The sequence below is a fragment of the Heteronotia binoei genome, chromosome 1 (assembly GCF_032191835.1).
Source record: "Heteronotia binoei isolate CCM8104 ecotype False Entrance Well chromosome 1, APGP_CSIRO_Hbin_v1, whole genome shotgun sequence".
Lineage (NCBI taxonomy): Eukaryota > Metazoa > Chordata > Lepidosauria > Squamata > Gekkonidae > Heteronotia > Heteronotia binoei.
Window position 1 is genome coordinate 20,846,222 of NC_083223.1, and position 13,321 is coordinate 20,859,542.

The 13,321-nt window shown below is 45.5% G+C and overlaps 1 protein-coding gene across 1 annotated transcript in view; it reads left to right on the plus strand.

The window, feature by feature from the left end:
* The window catches only part of SETDB2 (SET domain bifurcated histone lysine methyltransferase 2), a 47,865-nt gene that overhangs the window by 9,992 nt on the left and 24,552 nt on the right, over nucleotides 1-13,321 (plus strand). The window contains exon 2 of the mRNA XM_060259434.1: nucleotides 9,561-9,683. Within this exon, the coding sequence (XP_060115417.1) occupies nucleotides 9,561-9,683 (123 nt within the window). The remainder of the gene's footprint in view (nucleotides 1-9,560; nucleotides 9,684-13,321) is intronic.

Genomic DNA, 13,321 nt, shown 5'->3' on the forward strand with positions numbered 1-13,321 from the left:
CAGAAAGGGATAGTGAGAATAAGTCTAACTTATACAATACAGTTGAAAATAATATGTAAATAACATTATCGTGTAATATGTCTTAGGCTCTCTCGTTTTAAAAAAGATCTGCAGGGTAAAAACAGGCCTGGGGGAAGGGGAGGGGGAAGAACAACTATGGAGATTTATGAAGGTCTGCCCAATATACACAGACTTGACATATCCAGATGTCAGGATATGGGGTTTTGGGGTGCCATCAGGGGATTTGGTTGTCTGGGGGGCGGGGTCAATTTTAACACACGCACACTAAAAGGGAATCCAAAGTGTCTTACACACACATTTTTATGGCAGAATATAAAAACACATCTACGCTGTGCAAACATTTCAAAACAACAACTGCTTAACCGGCAGTAAAATAAATCATAAAGCTCTGAAGCTGCTCCACCCCTAACTTTCTACCAGCTTATGGATATAATGCCACTAACAAAAAGCCCTCTCACACAAAGGCTGCCTTGTGATGTCTTCTAAAAATGAATGTGGAGGAAGGTCTCCCTTCAATAATCCATTCCAGACCATATGGAGCAATGCCTGAGTTCCCCAGAGCTTCCCCCTAAGACCCACTTACTACTTGCAAGAGAAAGAAGAAGATATTGGATATTATATACCCCACCCTTCACTACTCAAAGGAGTCTCAGAGCAGCTTACAATCTCCTTTTCCCTTCCTCTCCCCACAACAGACACCTGTGAGGTAGGTGGGGCTGAGAGCATTCTGACAGAAACTGATCGTGAGAGGAACAGTTCTATGAGAACTTGTGGCTGACCCAAGGTCATACCAGCAGGTGCGTGTGGAGGAGTGGGGAATCAGCCCCATTCTCCCAGAATAAGAGTCCCTGCACTTAACCACTACACCAAACCGGCTCTCGCAAGACAAGTGAAAACAGATGAACAAGAATCTGTCCAGGATAAAAATTTCATATGAAGGTATCATATGTGGAAGCCTTGTCCCTTGTTCATGCCAAGGAAGCCTTGTCTCTTGCCAAGGTGTCTTTGGAGTATCCATTGGGGAAAAAAATCTTCTGACAGGCCAGAGCAAACACACACATTCATTCTGTCCTCTCTATGAACAACAGCAGCACTCCACCATGGTTACTACCACAGAGGAAGAGGAGGAGACTGGATTTATACCCCACCTTTCACTACCCAAAGGAGTCTCAGAGCTGCTCATAATATCCTTTCATTTCCCCTTCCCACAAGAGACACCCTGTGAGGTAGATGGAGCTGAGAGAGCTCTGACAAAAAACTGCTCTTGAGAGGAACAGCTTTGCGAGAACTTGGGGCTGACTCAAGCTCACATCATCAGGAGCATGTGGAGGACTGGGAAACCAAACCCGGTTCTCCCAGTTAAGAGTCTGCGCACTTAACCACTACACCAAACATCCCCACTGGATCAGACCAGTGGCTTATTGACCCCAGCATCCTGTCTCATACAATGGCCAACTAGTTGCTCTGAGAGGTCCAACAACAGGCCAGAGCCCTCTGTTCATGACCTGAGTTCGATCCCAGCGAAAGCTGGTTCAGATAGCCAGCTCCAGGTTGACTCAGCCTTCCATCCTTCCGAGGTCAGTAAAATGAGTACCCAGTTTGCTGGGGGGAAAGTGTAGATGACTGGGGAAGGCAATGACAAACCACCCTGAAAAAAGTCTGCCGTGAAAACGTGAAAGCAACATCACCCCCCAGTCGAAAACGACTGGTGCTTGCACAGGGGACTACCTTTTTATCACAGAGCAGAAGGAACCCCTTTCCATTCCAAAGCACAATTATATTTCAGAATCTGTATTACACCGCCATTTCCCACATGTTTACAGTGACAAAACTGTGTGTGTGTGACAGCTTGCACTTCAGAATTTTATACACCATTTCACAAGCCTGTTCATTGTCCAAAGGGAGGTTATGCTGCGCTCAGTACTCTTTAATAAACCAGAGTGTACTGGCACATGAAAGGCCAACAAGATTTCATCCCAGCATAAGCCTTCATCTGTCAGTTTTTGAGAAAACTAGCTCTGTTTCTCAAAAGTTAGTGCTGAGATAAAGCCTTGTTAGTTTTTCAGCTGCTCTAAGCCCCTTTGCATATTAGCCACAACACAGTAATGTGGCTACCTCTCAAGACAGTAGGCATTAATGAACTGTACTGTGAGACCATCCAAAACTGCATTCTCTGAACCTCAGCCTCTGTGCATCTGAGAATCACTTCTGAATGCATTATTGTTGAAATCTGTATGGGAGCTGACTCCCACAACTGAGAGACTTTAACTTGAGTATGCATACTTGAACACTGATATTGAACTTTTAAAGGGAAAAGTTTCTCATAGTTTGGAGCGTTATATATGTACGCTTAGTCTCTTGTGTTCCATATCTGGTCTTTGACTGCAGACCATATGCTATTATATAATACAGAATATATTTGCATCTTATTGGCAGTTCAGAGATGTTTGTTATAAGCAGGGCTTTTTTGTAGCAGGAACTCCTTTGCATAATAGGCCACACCCCTGATGTAACCAATCCTCCAAGAGTTTACAGGGCTTTGTAGAGGGCCCACTGTAAGCTCCAGGAGGATTGGCTCCATCAGGGGTGTGTGGCCTAATATGCAAAGCAGTTTCTGCTACAAAAAAAAAAAAAGCCCTGGTTATACGTACTTGGTAAATGGTCTATTGTTCAGTGTATTAACACTGAATACCTATATTTGCTGTTATCTGGCAGATTAAAGGCTGGCAACTGAGGTTACTGGATAGTTTGGTAGCTTCCTAAATCCTGGGCTGATTAGCTTTCCCAAAAAAGACATCTGCAACACACACTCCACAACTGTAGGAATAACTTTTTATGTCACACAAATGAGGGGGAGAACAATGTTACAACACTCTGAGATCCATGGAAGAAAAACCAAGGACAATGTACTAAATAAAAACTTTCACCCCCACAATGTGACTCACAGAGCAAAACAGCTCTCCAGATTACAACACAGGTTGCCCTAAAGAAGGTTCAGCACCAGTTACAGCCGCCAACGCTTGAAGTGGACATTATCTCAGAGAAGTGTAATGCTGTCAGCTCCAGGTTGGGAAACTCCTGGAGATCTGGGAGGGCAAAGCCTGGGAAAGGGACCTCAGCAGGATATAATGCCATGCAGTTTCAAAGCAGTCAGTCGGACCAGGGGAAGTGATCTCTGCAGCCTGGAGATCAGCTGTAGTTCCAGATCTCCAGGCCCCAACTGGAGGCTGACAACCCTAGAGCAGGAGTGTCTCCTTCCAGCCTCTCTCAGTAGTGGCTTCTGTACCAAACAACTGATGGGGGCAAAAAGGCAGTGTATAAACCAGTGGTGGCCAAACTTGCTTAACATAAGCGCTACACATGATAAACGTCAGACGTCTGACGGCTTCAAAGAAGGAAGGGAGGGAGGGAGGCAGATAAGGGAATGGGGAGGGAGAGGCTGAAAAAAAGCAACTTTAACTTTAAATGCATTCTCCAAACCACCAGCTGGCTTGGCAAAGTGATTTAAAGAGACAAATCAGCCACTGGGGCAGGGCTTTGAGAGCCACACAATAAGTCTAAAAGAATCACATGTGGCTCCAACCCGCACCTTGGCTACCCCTGGTGTAAACGTTGTAAATAAATAATTCAAAGTCAATAAGAGCAGTTCTACTCTGCAGGGCTGTTGTAAGCCGCCACCCCACCCTGCAACATGGGGCAGTGTCACTTTGGACTAAACTTTTCATTTAGTGCTGCCCTCCCGTCAAATGACATTTTTGCACGCGCGGCAACACCTACGGTTAGAGCTCAGCAGACACCATCCTCTACTGTTTTCTTGCACGGCGGAAGTGACGACACGAGGCTAGCCACGCGCAGTCCGGCTTGTTTCTAGACGGTCGCTGTCAATTTGTAGCCCGCAACGGTAGCACCACAACCCGACGTCACAACAGGCAACAAGGAAGTCCCATCACCACACCAACACAGTCTCGGCCTATTTGGAGCCTATGACGCCTCTCCAGAAGGAAACTTCCTGCTCCGCCTTTTCCGCTCGGCGGAGTAAGCCCTCATTGGCTGAGACGCTCTTAGGCCAACAAAGAACTATTCTCCCCCCTTACTGCTAAACAAGCCTATAGGGCTCGGCTCTTTTGTGTGCGGGCTAGATTTCCTGCTCTAACGTTGAAGGCTTTCCCGTTTGCCCTCAGGGTGGTAAAAGGCGACATCTGCCCATAGGGAACTAAGGAGAAACCCCAGTCTTGCAGTAGGGTTGCCAATCCCCAGGTGGGGGCAGGGGATCCCCCGGTTTGGAGACCCTTCCCCTGCTTCAGGGTCATCAGAAAGCGGTGGGGGGGAGGGGAATGTCTGCTGGGCACTCCATTATTCCCTATGGCGACCGATCCCCATAGGGTATAATGGAGAATTGATCCACAGGTATCTGGGGCTCTGGGGAGACCCTGTTTTTTTGAGGTAGAGGCACCACAATTTCAGCATATCATCCAGTGCCTCTCCCCAAAACATCCTCCAAGTTTCAAAAGGATTGGACCAGGGAGTCCAATTCTATGAGCCCCAAAAGAAGGTGCCCCTATCTTTCATTATTCCAATGGAGGGAAGGAATTTCAAAGGTGTGCAATTCATTTAAATATGATGGCCAGAACTCCCTTTGGAATTCAATTATGCTTTTCCCAACCTTACTCCTGGCTCCATCCCCAAAGTCTCCTGGCTCCACCCCCAAAGTCCTGAGATATTTCTGGAATTTGACTTGGCAACCCTACCTTGCAGTGATGTCGCACATTAAATCACTTCTCCCAGTCAAACCAGCCGGCGGCTTGGAGAATGCATTTTAAAGTTAAAGTTGCTTTCTTTCCACCTCTCTCCCCCTCCTCCATTTCCCAACTATTAATTATTATTTATTACTATTTATACTATTAATTATTATTGATCTATATCTATCAAACTGTGTTGTCCATATTGATCTGGTTTTAACTGTTGTTTTATATTGTTGTTATCCACCCTGAGCCCGTTTTTGGGAAAGGACGGAATATAAATTGTCCAGATAAAAATTAATATAATAATAACAATAACAACAACAACACTATCGCCTCGTCCAACACAGAATGATTGCAAAAATGCAACCCCGGTTTTTCAGAAACCAGAGCCGAACTGGAGCCACGTCCAAGCACGGATGCGGCGCTTTGAATCCGGATTCACAAAATTACACCGGAGATCGTTGTCTACCCGGAAGACAAGATGAGTGCGCAGCGCTCTAGGCTTCCTTATCTCTAGGTCACCCCCTTCCTCGCCGGACTGGGGACGGCGCCGCAGTTGACTAAGCGCATGCGCAGAGCGGAGTGGAATGTCGGCGGGGAATGCTCTTGTAGGTTTTTGGCCGCGAGATCGGGAAGAGAAGAGGGAACCATGGAAGGTAGAGCCGGTATTCTCGCGGGGTGGTTTGCAGAGAAAATGCCCCTTCGTGCAAGGAGCTCAGGGTGCAGTTCTTCCTCTTTGGCATTGCAGCAACTCTGTGGTGTAGGCCAGAGAGAAGCTAGCCCGAGATCACCCGGCGAGCTTGCAGGCAGGGGCGGGCGGGCATCGGGCAGTAAGTAGGTGATAGGAAAAACTTTTGGAGAGCCGCTGCCAATCAGAGAGCCAAGAGAGACCGCGGGGTTAGGGGTCTGGCTCAGGAATACACAGCTGCTCTTATTCATGTGATTAGAACTCAGGTCTCCGAACTCCTAAGGTGACATTCCAGTAACCACTGTGTCACACTTTGGGGGGAATTTAGCAACTTCCAGTTCATCCCAGCTAGGGTTGCCAAGTCCAATTCAAGACATATCTGGGAACTTTGGGGGTGGAGCTAGTAGCAAAGTTGTGACAAGTCTAATTGAACGCCAAAGGAAGCTCTAGCCATCACATGTAAATGAATTGCCACCTTTTAAATGCCTTCCTTCCACTGGGAATAATGAAGGATAGGGGCACCTTCTTTTGGGGCTCATAGAATTGGACCCCCTGGTCCAATCTTTTTAAAACTTGGAGGGTGTTTTGAAGAGAGGCACTGGATGCTATGCTAAAAATTTGGTGCCTCTACCTCAAAAAACAACCTCCCCCCGCAGAACCCGCAGATCAGTTCACCATTATATTCTATGCCAGGGAATTGGTCTCCATAGGAAATTATGGAGTGCCCACCAGACATTTCCCTCCCCCGCCCTGCTTTCTGATGACCCTGAAGTGGGAGGAGGACATCCAAACTGGGGGATCCCCTGCCCCCTCCTGAGGATTGACAATCCTATTCCCAGCTGTGTGCTTATGATGTGCTGAAGATTCAAGTCTGTCTGTCGTCATGTAAGCATAAATCTTTAGCAGATGTGATTTAACCTCTAGTCAAAATTTAAGGCTATTTTGAGCTGGGTTCGTGAATTTGAAAATCAGAGTGCCATCCCACACTACAAGAATTGGTTTGTCTGTATTTCCCAGTAGGAAAACACAAACAAACAAGGGGATCACAGTGTATAGAAATGCAAAGAATAAACTGTCACCGGGATTTAAGGCTTCAAATTCTACAAATGATCAGTAAAGAATGCACTAAAATTCATTCATGGATTAATTCCTTTTTGTAGCTATTCAAACATATTTTTGTCAACATTTGTACAATTTCCACAAAAAATGTATGACCCACATTACATAGTTCAAAGTACTCATTGATCCAAGGTCATTACAAAACAAAGGAGAAGCAATCCAAATACAACTAAGAGTTCCTTTCGGTCCACACATGGGAACCACAAATTTCATGTCCTGGAGGCTTTTTCTTTAAAAGGAAAGTGTCATTACATGCAGCTGCAATGACATGTTAATGGGTCCCTTTAAATGGGGTGACAGGATAGTTTCCACTAAGGAACCTGTACTAATAGTGTTAAGACTATGAAGCTTTTGCTTGGATTGAAGATTAACAGGTGATTCGCTATTACACTGAAGTATTTGAAATATGGGGTAAGCACCAGTGTTCCCTCTAAGCTGAGTTAGTGTGCGGTAGCTCACAGATTTTTAGCCTCCAGCTCATACATTTTTGTCAGGAAGGATGACCCCAAAGCACACTAATTTACGCAATAGCTCACAACTTTAATGCCAGTAGCTCACAAAGTAGAATTTTTGCTCAGAAGACTGCAGCTTAGAGGGAACATTGGTAAGCACCTATTTGCTTTGGCTTTTGAAGAGGGAATTGGTGGCCGCATGTAGTAGGACAGTGTATTATTTTATATGTTGTAACAGTTCCGCACTGGAATGTACAGATGTCCCTTAGAGTCACAACCCTTAAGTTATCAAATATTAACATGCAGATTCTTGGTGGGACTTTTATAAGGTACTTTTAAGGTTGTTTTAAATTACAAAAATGTTCTGGTCAATGACTGTAATAGTAATAAACTGATCTGAATGTACAGATAAGGAAGGATGTTTTGGGGGAGCTTAATTGGCCAGGGGGAAAAAAACTGTATGAAATGAGTGTATACCTGGTTACTCATTGTCGTAGCTTCATTCATCCAGGAAATCTGTGGTTTGTGTGTGTGAGATAGAATGGGGCTCTTAAGGTATTTGGACTGCTTTCCCTTTGTTTTGTAAGTACCATGGATCAGTCAGTACTTAGCATTTTGTAATGTGGGTTATACATTTTGGGGGGAAATTATACAGATGTTGACGGAATACATATTTGAGCAGTTATGAAAAAAACATTAACCCATGAATGAATGTGTAGTACATTCTTTATTAAACTCCAAAGGAAGCTCTAGCCATCACACGGAAATGAATTGCCACCTTTTAAATGCCTTCCTTCCACTGGGAATAATGAATAATGAAGGATCATTTGTAGGATTTGAAGCCTTACATCACAGTGACAGTTTTTCCTTTGTCCGTGTATTTGTCTAGTGTGTTCTTATTTTGTCCTTCTCCAAGGATCATGAAATTATCATATGCATGAGATGCTTACCATGCAAATCTAAGGAACCTTTCCTAAGAGTAAGCCCCACTGAATAGACCTGAGTAGGATGCTGAGTAGACATGCTATCAAAATTGGGCCATTAGCTATATGCTGGGCCATTTCCTATATACGTTAAAAATGATTGTCTTTATTTAAATCCAATAAATTACAAACGGTGCCAGTCATAGGGACTGATTATCAGATTGCATCCTAAATTGTCTGAGCATGTTCATTGCAATTAGAAGAAAGGCAGAACTTTTTTTGTCTTTATGTATTTTATATGTCTTTATGTATTTTGTATGTATTTTTATATATGATGCGACGTCACCCAGAGTCGAAAACGACTGGTGCTTGCACAGGGGACCTTTCCTTTTCCTTTCATTTGTTGAAACATTTTATAAATAAACCATTTAATTTTTTTTTAAGAATTAAATGTGGCAAGTGCCAACACTGAAGCAGAGAGAAGTTTTATAATGGTCTGGCCCAGTGTTCTCTCTATGCTGAGTTAGTGTGAGCTAGCCCACAGTTTTTTAAACCCCCAGCTCACACACTTTTGTCTTAGCTCAGGAAAAATGGCCCCGGAGCAAGCTAACTGATGCAGTAGCTCACAACTTTAATGCCAGTAGCTCACGAAGTAGAATTTTTGCTCACATGATCCCACAGCCTAGAGGGAACATTGGTATGGCCTTACAAGCAATCTGCTTTCTGTGCATCCAGGGCTATCCACCAACAAAACAAACACTGTCAGTGGCTGTACAATACAGAGGTTGACTGTGGCTTTATTGCACACTTGACAACAGGCGAGGATCCCTCTTTTAAAAGGGATCATTTTTATGATCCAAAACCTGCATATATATCAGTAAACATGTAAACACATATATTTGTTAAATATCTGAACACGTTAAATGAAAGTACAAGCATGTATTACTAAAATAAAATCCATTGAAGGGATCTTTTTAATAAGGCAAAACTCTGGAGTTATTAGGAAATACGTCGCGGGGTGTAAAGGGCAGCTAACATGACAGCTAAAACTTTCCTGGAAAAAAACATTCCATTCCAAGAGTCTTCCCCACTGTCCATTTTTCTTAATTTCCAATTTTTCCACTGGGGAAAAAGAATGGAGGGGAAAGTTCTCAAGAGAGTGAGGCAGGGAAGAAAGGAAGAGCATGTAATCTTGAGGGGGGGGGGGAGTTTCTTTCCAGGCCTTCATGTGTCTATGATGTGTTCTTCCAATGCCTTCCAGACACACCCTTCCCTCTGTAATCTGTGAGCTAGCTCATGCAAACTCAGCTTAGAGGGAACACTGGTCATAACCCTTAAGTTATCAAATGTTAACACGCAGATTCCCTCTGTAATATGGGGATCACCAAGCTGGCCTAACTTATAGACCTCAGCCTCCTGTGGCAGCCATTCTGCGGTTGTGCCTGCCGCCCTGTGCCATAGTTGCAAAGGTGCCCACAGGCTCAGAAAAGGTTGGGGACCTCTGTTATAGACCCTTTGTAGGAATCACCGAAGTAATGGTTATCAACGCTCAGGGTGCCATATCAGTGCTATTCTTATTGTAAATACCTCTCCCCCCCCCCACCTTCTTCTTCAGTTGCTGCAAGAACATTCTGGAAGCATATGGGAGACCGAGAAGTGGACCTGGTGTTCGAGCAGCTGCAGACGGTGGTACTGACCCTGAAGCAGAAGATCAAGGATGGGACAGCAACTGAGGAAGGTTTGGCAATGTCTGTTCTTAGACTGGCTGGCTTTAAAAGGTCCATTTCTTCTCTGGCCTGTCAAAGTGGGCATTTGGAAGAGGAACTGGGGCTGAGGAGGGCAAGGAAAAGTGTGGGAGTAAATATGGCCGGGCACGGGAGCCCCCGGAACATGCTCACTGCTTACAGAGAGTGCATATTATATAGCAGCATGGAAATGGCCGCTTTATTTTTCTCTTGTTTATTTTCTGCCTCTCTGTATAACTGTATTCAAGGGAGATTCAGCTGGGTAGCCATGTTGGTCTGAAGCAGTAGAGCAAAGTCTGAGTCCAGTGATTCCTTTAAGACCCAAAATTAACCTTTGTAGGTCTTAAAGCCCCCACTGAACTCCAGCATTGTTATGTTTTCAAGGACAGCTGTGTTGGTCTGCTACATCGAGGCGGCGTGGCGGTGCTGATATTGTTGGATCTGTCGGCCGCATTTGATACGGTCGATCATCAGCTACTGGCCCGCCGGCTCGCCGACGCGGGGATTGGGGGATTGGCCTTACAGTGGCTTTCCTCCTTCCTCGAAGGACGGGGACAAAGGGTGGCCATTGGGGGGGAGCGGTCCCGGAGGCACCCACTAATATGTGGGGTGCCACAGGGGCAGTTCTTTCCCCGATGTTGTTTAACATCTATATGCGCCCCCTTGCCCAGATTGCCCGGAGGTTTGGGCTTGGGTGCCATCAGTACGCCGATGACACCCAGCTCTATCTACTAATGGATGGCCGGCCTGGCTCCGTCCCAGAAAGCCTGGACCTAGCATTGCAAGCCGTGGCAGGTTGGCTCAGACTGAGCGGGCTGAAGTTGAATCCAACGAAGACAGAGGTCCTTTGCTTGGGTCGCGGTCCCCTGGGAAGGGAAATCCCCTTACCGGTCCTTGACGGTGTGCAGCTTAAAGCGGCACATAGGGTCAGGAGCCTGGGGGTTCTTCTGGAGCCTTCATTATCGATGGAGGCACAGATAGCGGCTGCTGCCAAGTCCGCGTTCTTTCATCTTCGACGGGCGAAGCAGTTGGCCCCCTTCCTGGAGCGCCGTGACCTAGCAATGGTGATCCATGCTACGGTCACCTCGAGACTGGACTACTGCAACGCCCTCTACATGGGGCTGCCCTTGTGTCGAACTCGGCGGCTGCAGCTGGTGCAGAACGCGGCGGCTAGGCTGTTGTTGGGGCTCCCAAGATGGGAGCACATACAGCCGGGGCTGCGCGGGCTGCACTGGCTGCCAGTGGTATACCGAGTTCGGTACAAGGTGCTGGTAATTACCTTTAAAGCCCTATATGGCCGAGGACCTACCTACCTGAGGGACCGTCTCTCCCCACACGAGCCCCAGAGGGCACTGAGGTCATCTGGGAAAAACCAGTTGAATATCCCTGGGCCAAGGGAGGCCAGACTGAAGGCCACCCGGGATCGGGCCTTCTCTATCGCCGCTCCAATGCTATGGAACCAACTCCCTGAGGAGGTGAGGGCCCTAAAATGTTTAGATCAATTTCGTAGGGCCTGTAAGACCCACCTTTTCAGGATGGCCTTCAACTAGTGACAGAATCAGTGACAAAGCTAGTTATGCTGCTGGAATGTTCTATAACGCCACACTGTTATGTTAATTTTAATAATTTATAACTGTTTTAATTATGTTTTTATGTTTTTATTATGTAAAACCGATGTAATGTATCATTATGTTGTGAGCCGCCCTGAGCCCGCTCCGGCGGGGAGGGCGGGATAGAAATAAAAAATTATTATTATATTATTATATTACATAGCACCTAGATTCAAATCCAGTAGCGCACTGGAGACAGGCAAGAGTTTCAGGGGTATGAGCTTTTGAGAGTCAGAACTCCTTTTGGCAGACACAAGTCTAAGGTTTTGCCAGTTACCGACTTCAGGAACTTGAGCACATATGAAAATGGTCAAGATTTTAATGAGAGTCAGGTACAGAGCATCGACCTTCTGCTGAAGAGCCGTTGCCAAGAATAACTTGCATACAAACAAGGTAGATAATATAGGAAACAGAAAAAGCATGCAAAAGTTCATTCCCTCCCCAAGTCTGTTACAATTCCCAGGCTTTGATGTAAATGTGGGATATCAAGATTACTCTGCTAATTCCAGCCATTACTATACCAGACAACTAGGTCTCTGCAAAAGCCACCTCTTGCACAATTTGGAAAAATCGTTACCAGCAAGCAGATGCCACAAGACAGGTTGAATGGGTAAACGCTTGGCAAGACAATGCAGTAAATGTTTGCTCAGTGGAATAAATGCAATAAATGACTAGTACAGTGAATATGTGAGAATACAGTGCAAGTATGATCCTGACAACGGATAGAAATGGAGATCTAAGGCTTTTTATCCCAGTTAGAAGGCAATGTTACCCTTCTCCTCCCACCTTCTGACTAGGATGAAGAGCTTCAGGTCTCCTTCCTACTCATGCCTGACAAAGGGAGCTCAGCTTATCGAAAACTCATGCCCTGAAAATCTTGCTAGTTTCCAAGGTGCTGCTGGACCTGAATCTATACATTCCAGCTGTCTCATGACATAAAAGAATAGATTGAACCTCACCCTGGGGTGGGGGTGTGGAATTTTCTAGGAAAAGAGGTGCCGGAGCTCATAAGGCAACTCATTCCAATATGCCATACACCCCTGACATCACTGGAAGGTGTACTAAATTATATCAGCTCAGCATTTACCTTAAAATGCTTCCAGAATTATAATTTTCATAATAAAACGTTACTCCCTTCAGATTTTTAAATGACTTTCTCCTATGTGACCACAGTGGCATGATGAAGATTTTCATCTGTCAGCTTGATAGGTTTTGGTTATTTTCCCTTTTTTATGGGGGAAAAAATTAGAAAGTTTGTGAAATCTTAGAGTTCAGCAAAATTCTCACACGGCCGGAGGGGGGGGGGGGAAGGTTTGAACAATAGAGTCTAGAAGCAAGTATTGGAGGGTGGAGTAAGAAAGAAAGAGCACAATACAATTTAGAGGTTCTGGAGCTCCACTCCTGTGAGCTCCTGCCCAAAATGATACCTGATCACAGGTGAAAAACATCTACAGATGAAACAGCACCAAAACTCTTGGGGATTAAACCAGGGTGCATTTACTTTGTTGGTGTCTTCAGTGTCCCCTCAGAAGACCATGGGCTGGCAAGGAGCCAGTAATAAATACTCCCCAGCTCCATGTTTGCCCTTTGTTGTGCCTTCTTTCAGTCTGTGGCAGGGCTGTAGCCTGGCGTTGTCAGGTTTAGCTGAGCTCAGACAAGGAGCAGCATAAACTGGGAGGCAGCTGGGGAAGACACAGGCGCTCCTCCTTGGGCATTTTATTCTCAGAGCTTAGCTGTTAGTCTGTATAAAATCGTTGCCTTCCTTCCACCTCAGCTCTACCGAATGGTCTAGTGCTATGCAGGGATATCGTGACATAAAAGAACAGAAGAAAAGAACTTCCTCCCCTCGCCTGAAACTTCGTCAGGCGTCTCCAGGGGGCTGGACTAACGTTGTGAGGTTGTTCTTCACTTTCTGTTGTCTGTTGTAACCACCCCCTTCCTTGCCTGTAGCTCTGAAGTAATCTTTGATAGGCAGCCATTTTAAGCGCATACAGTTTGTCTTAGAATCATAGAATTACAGA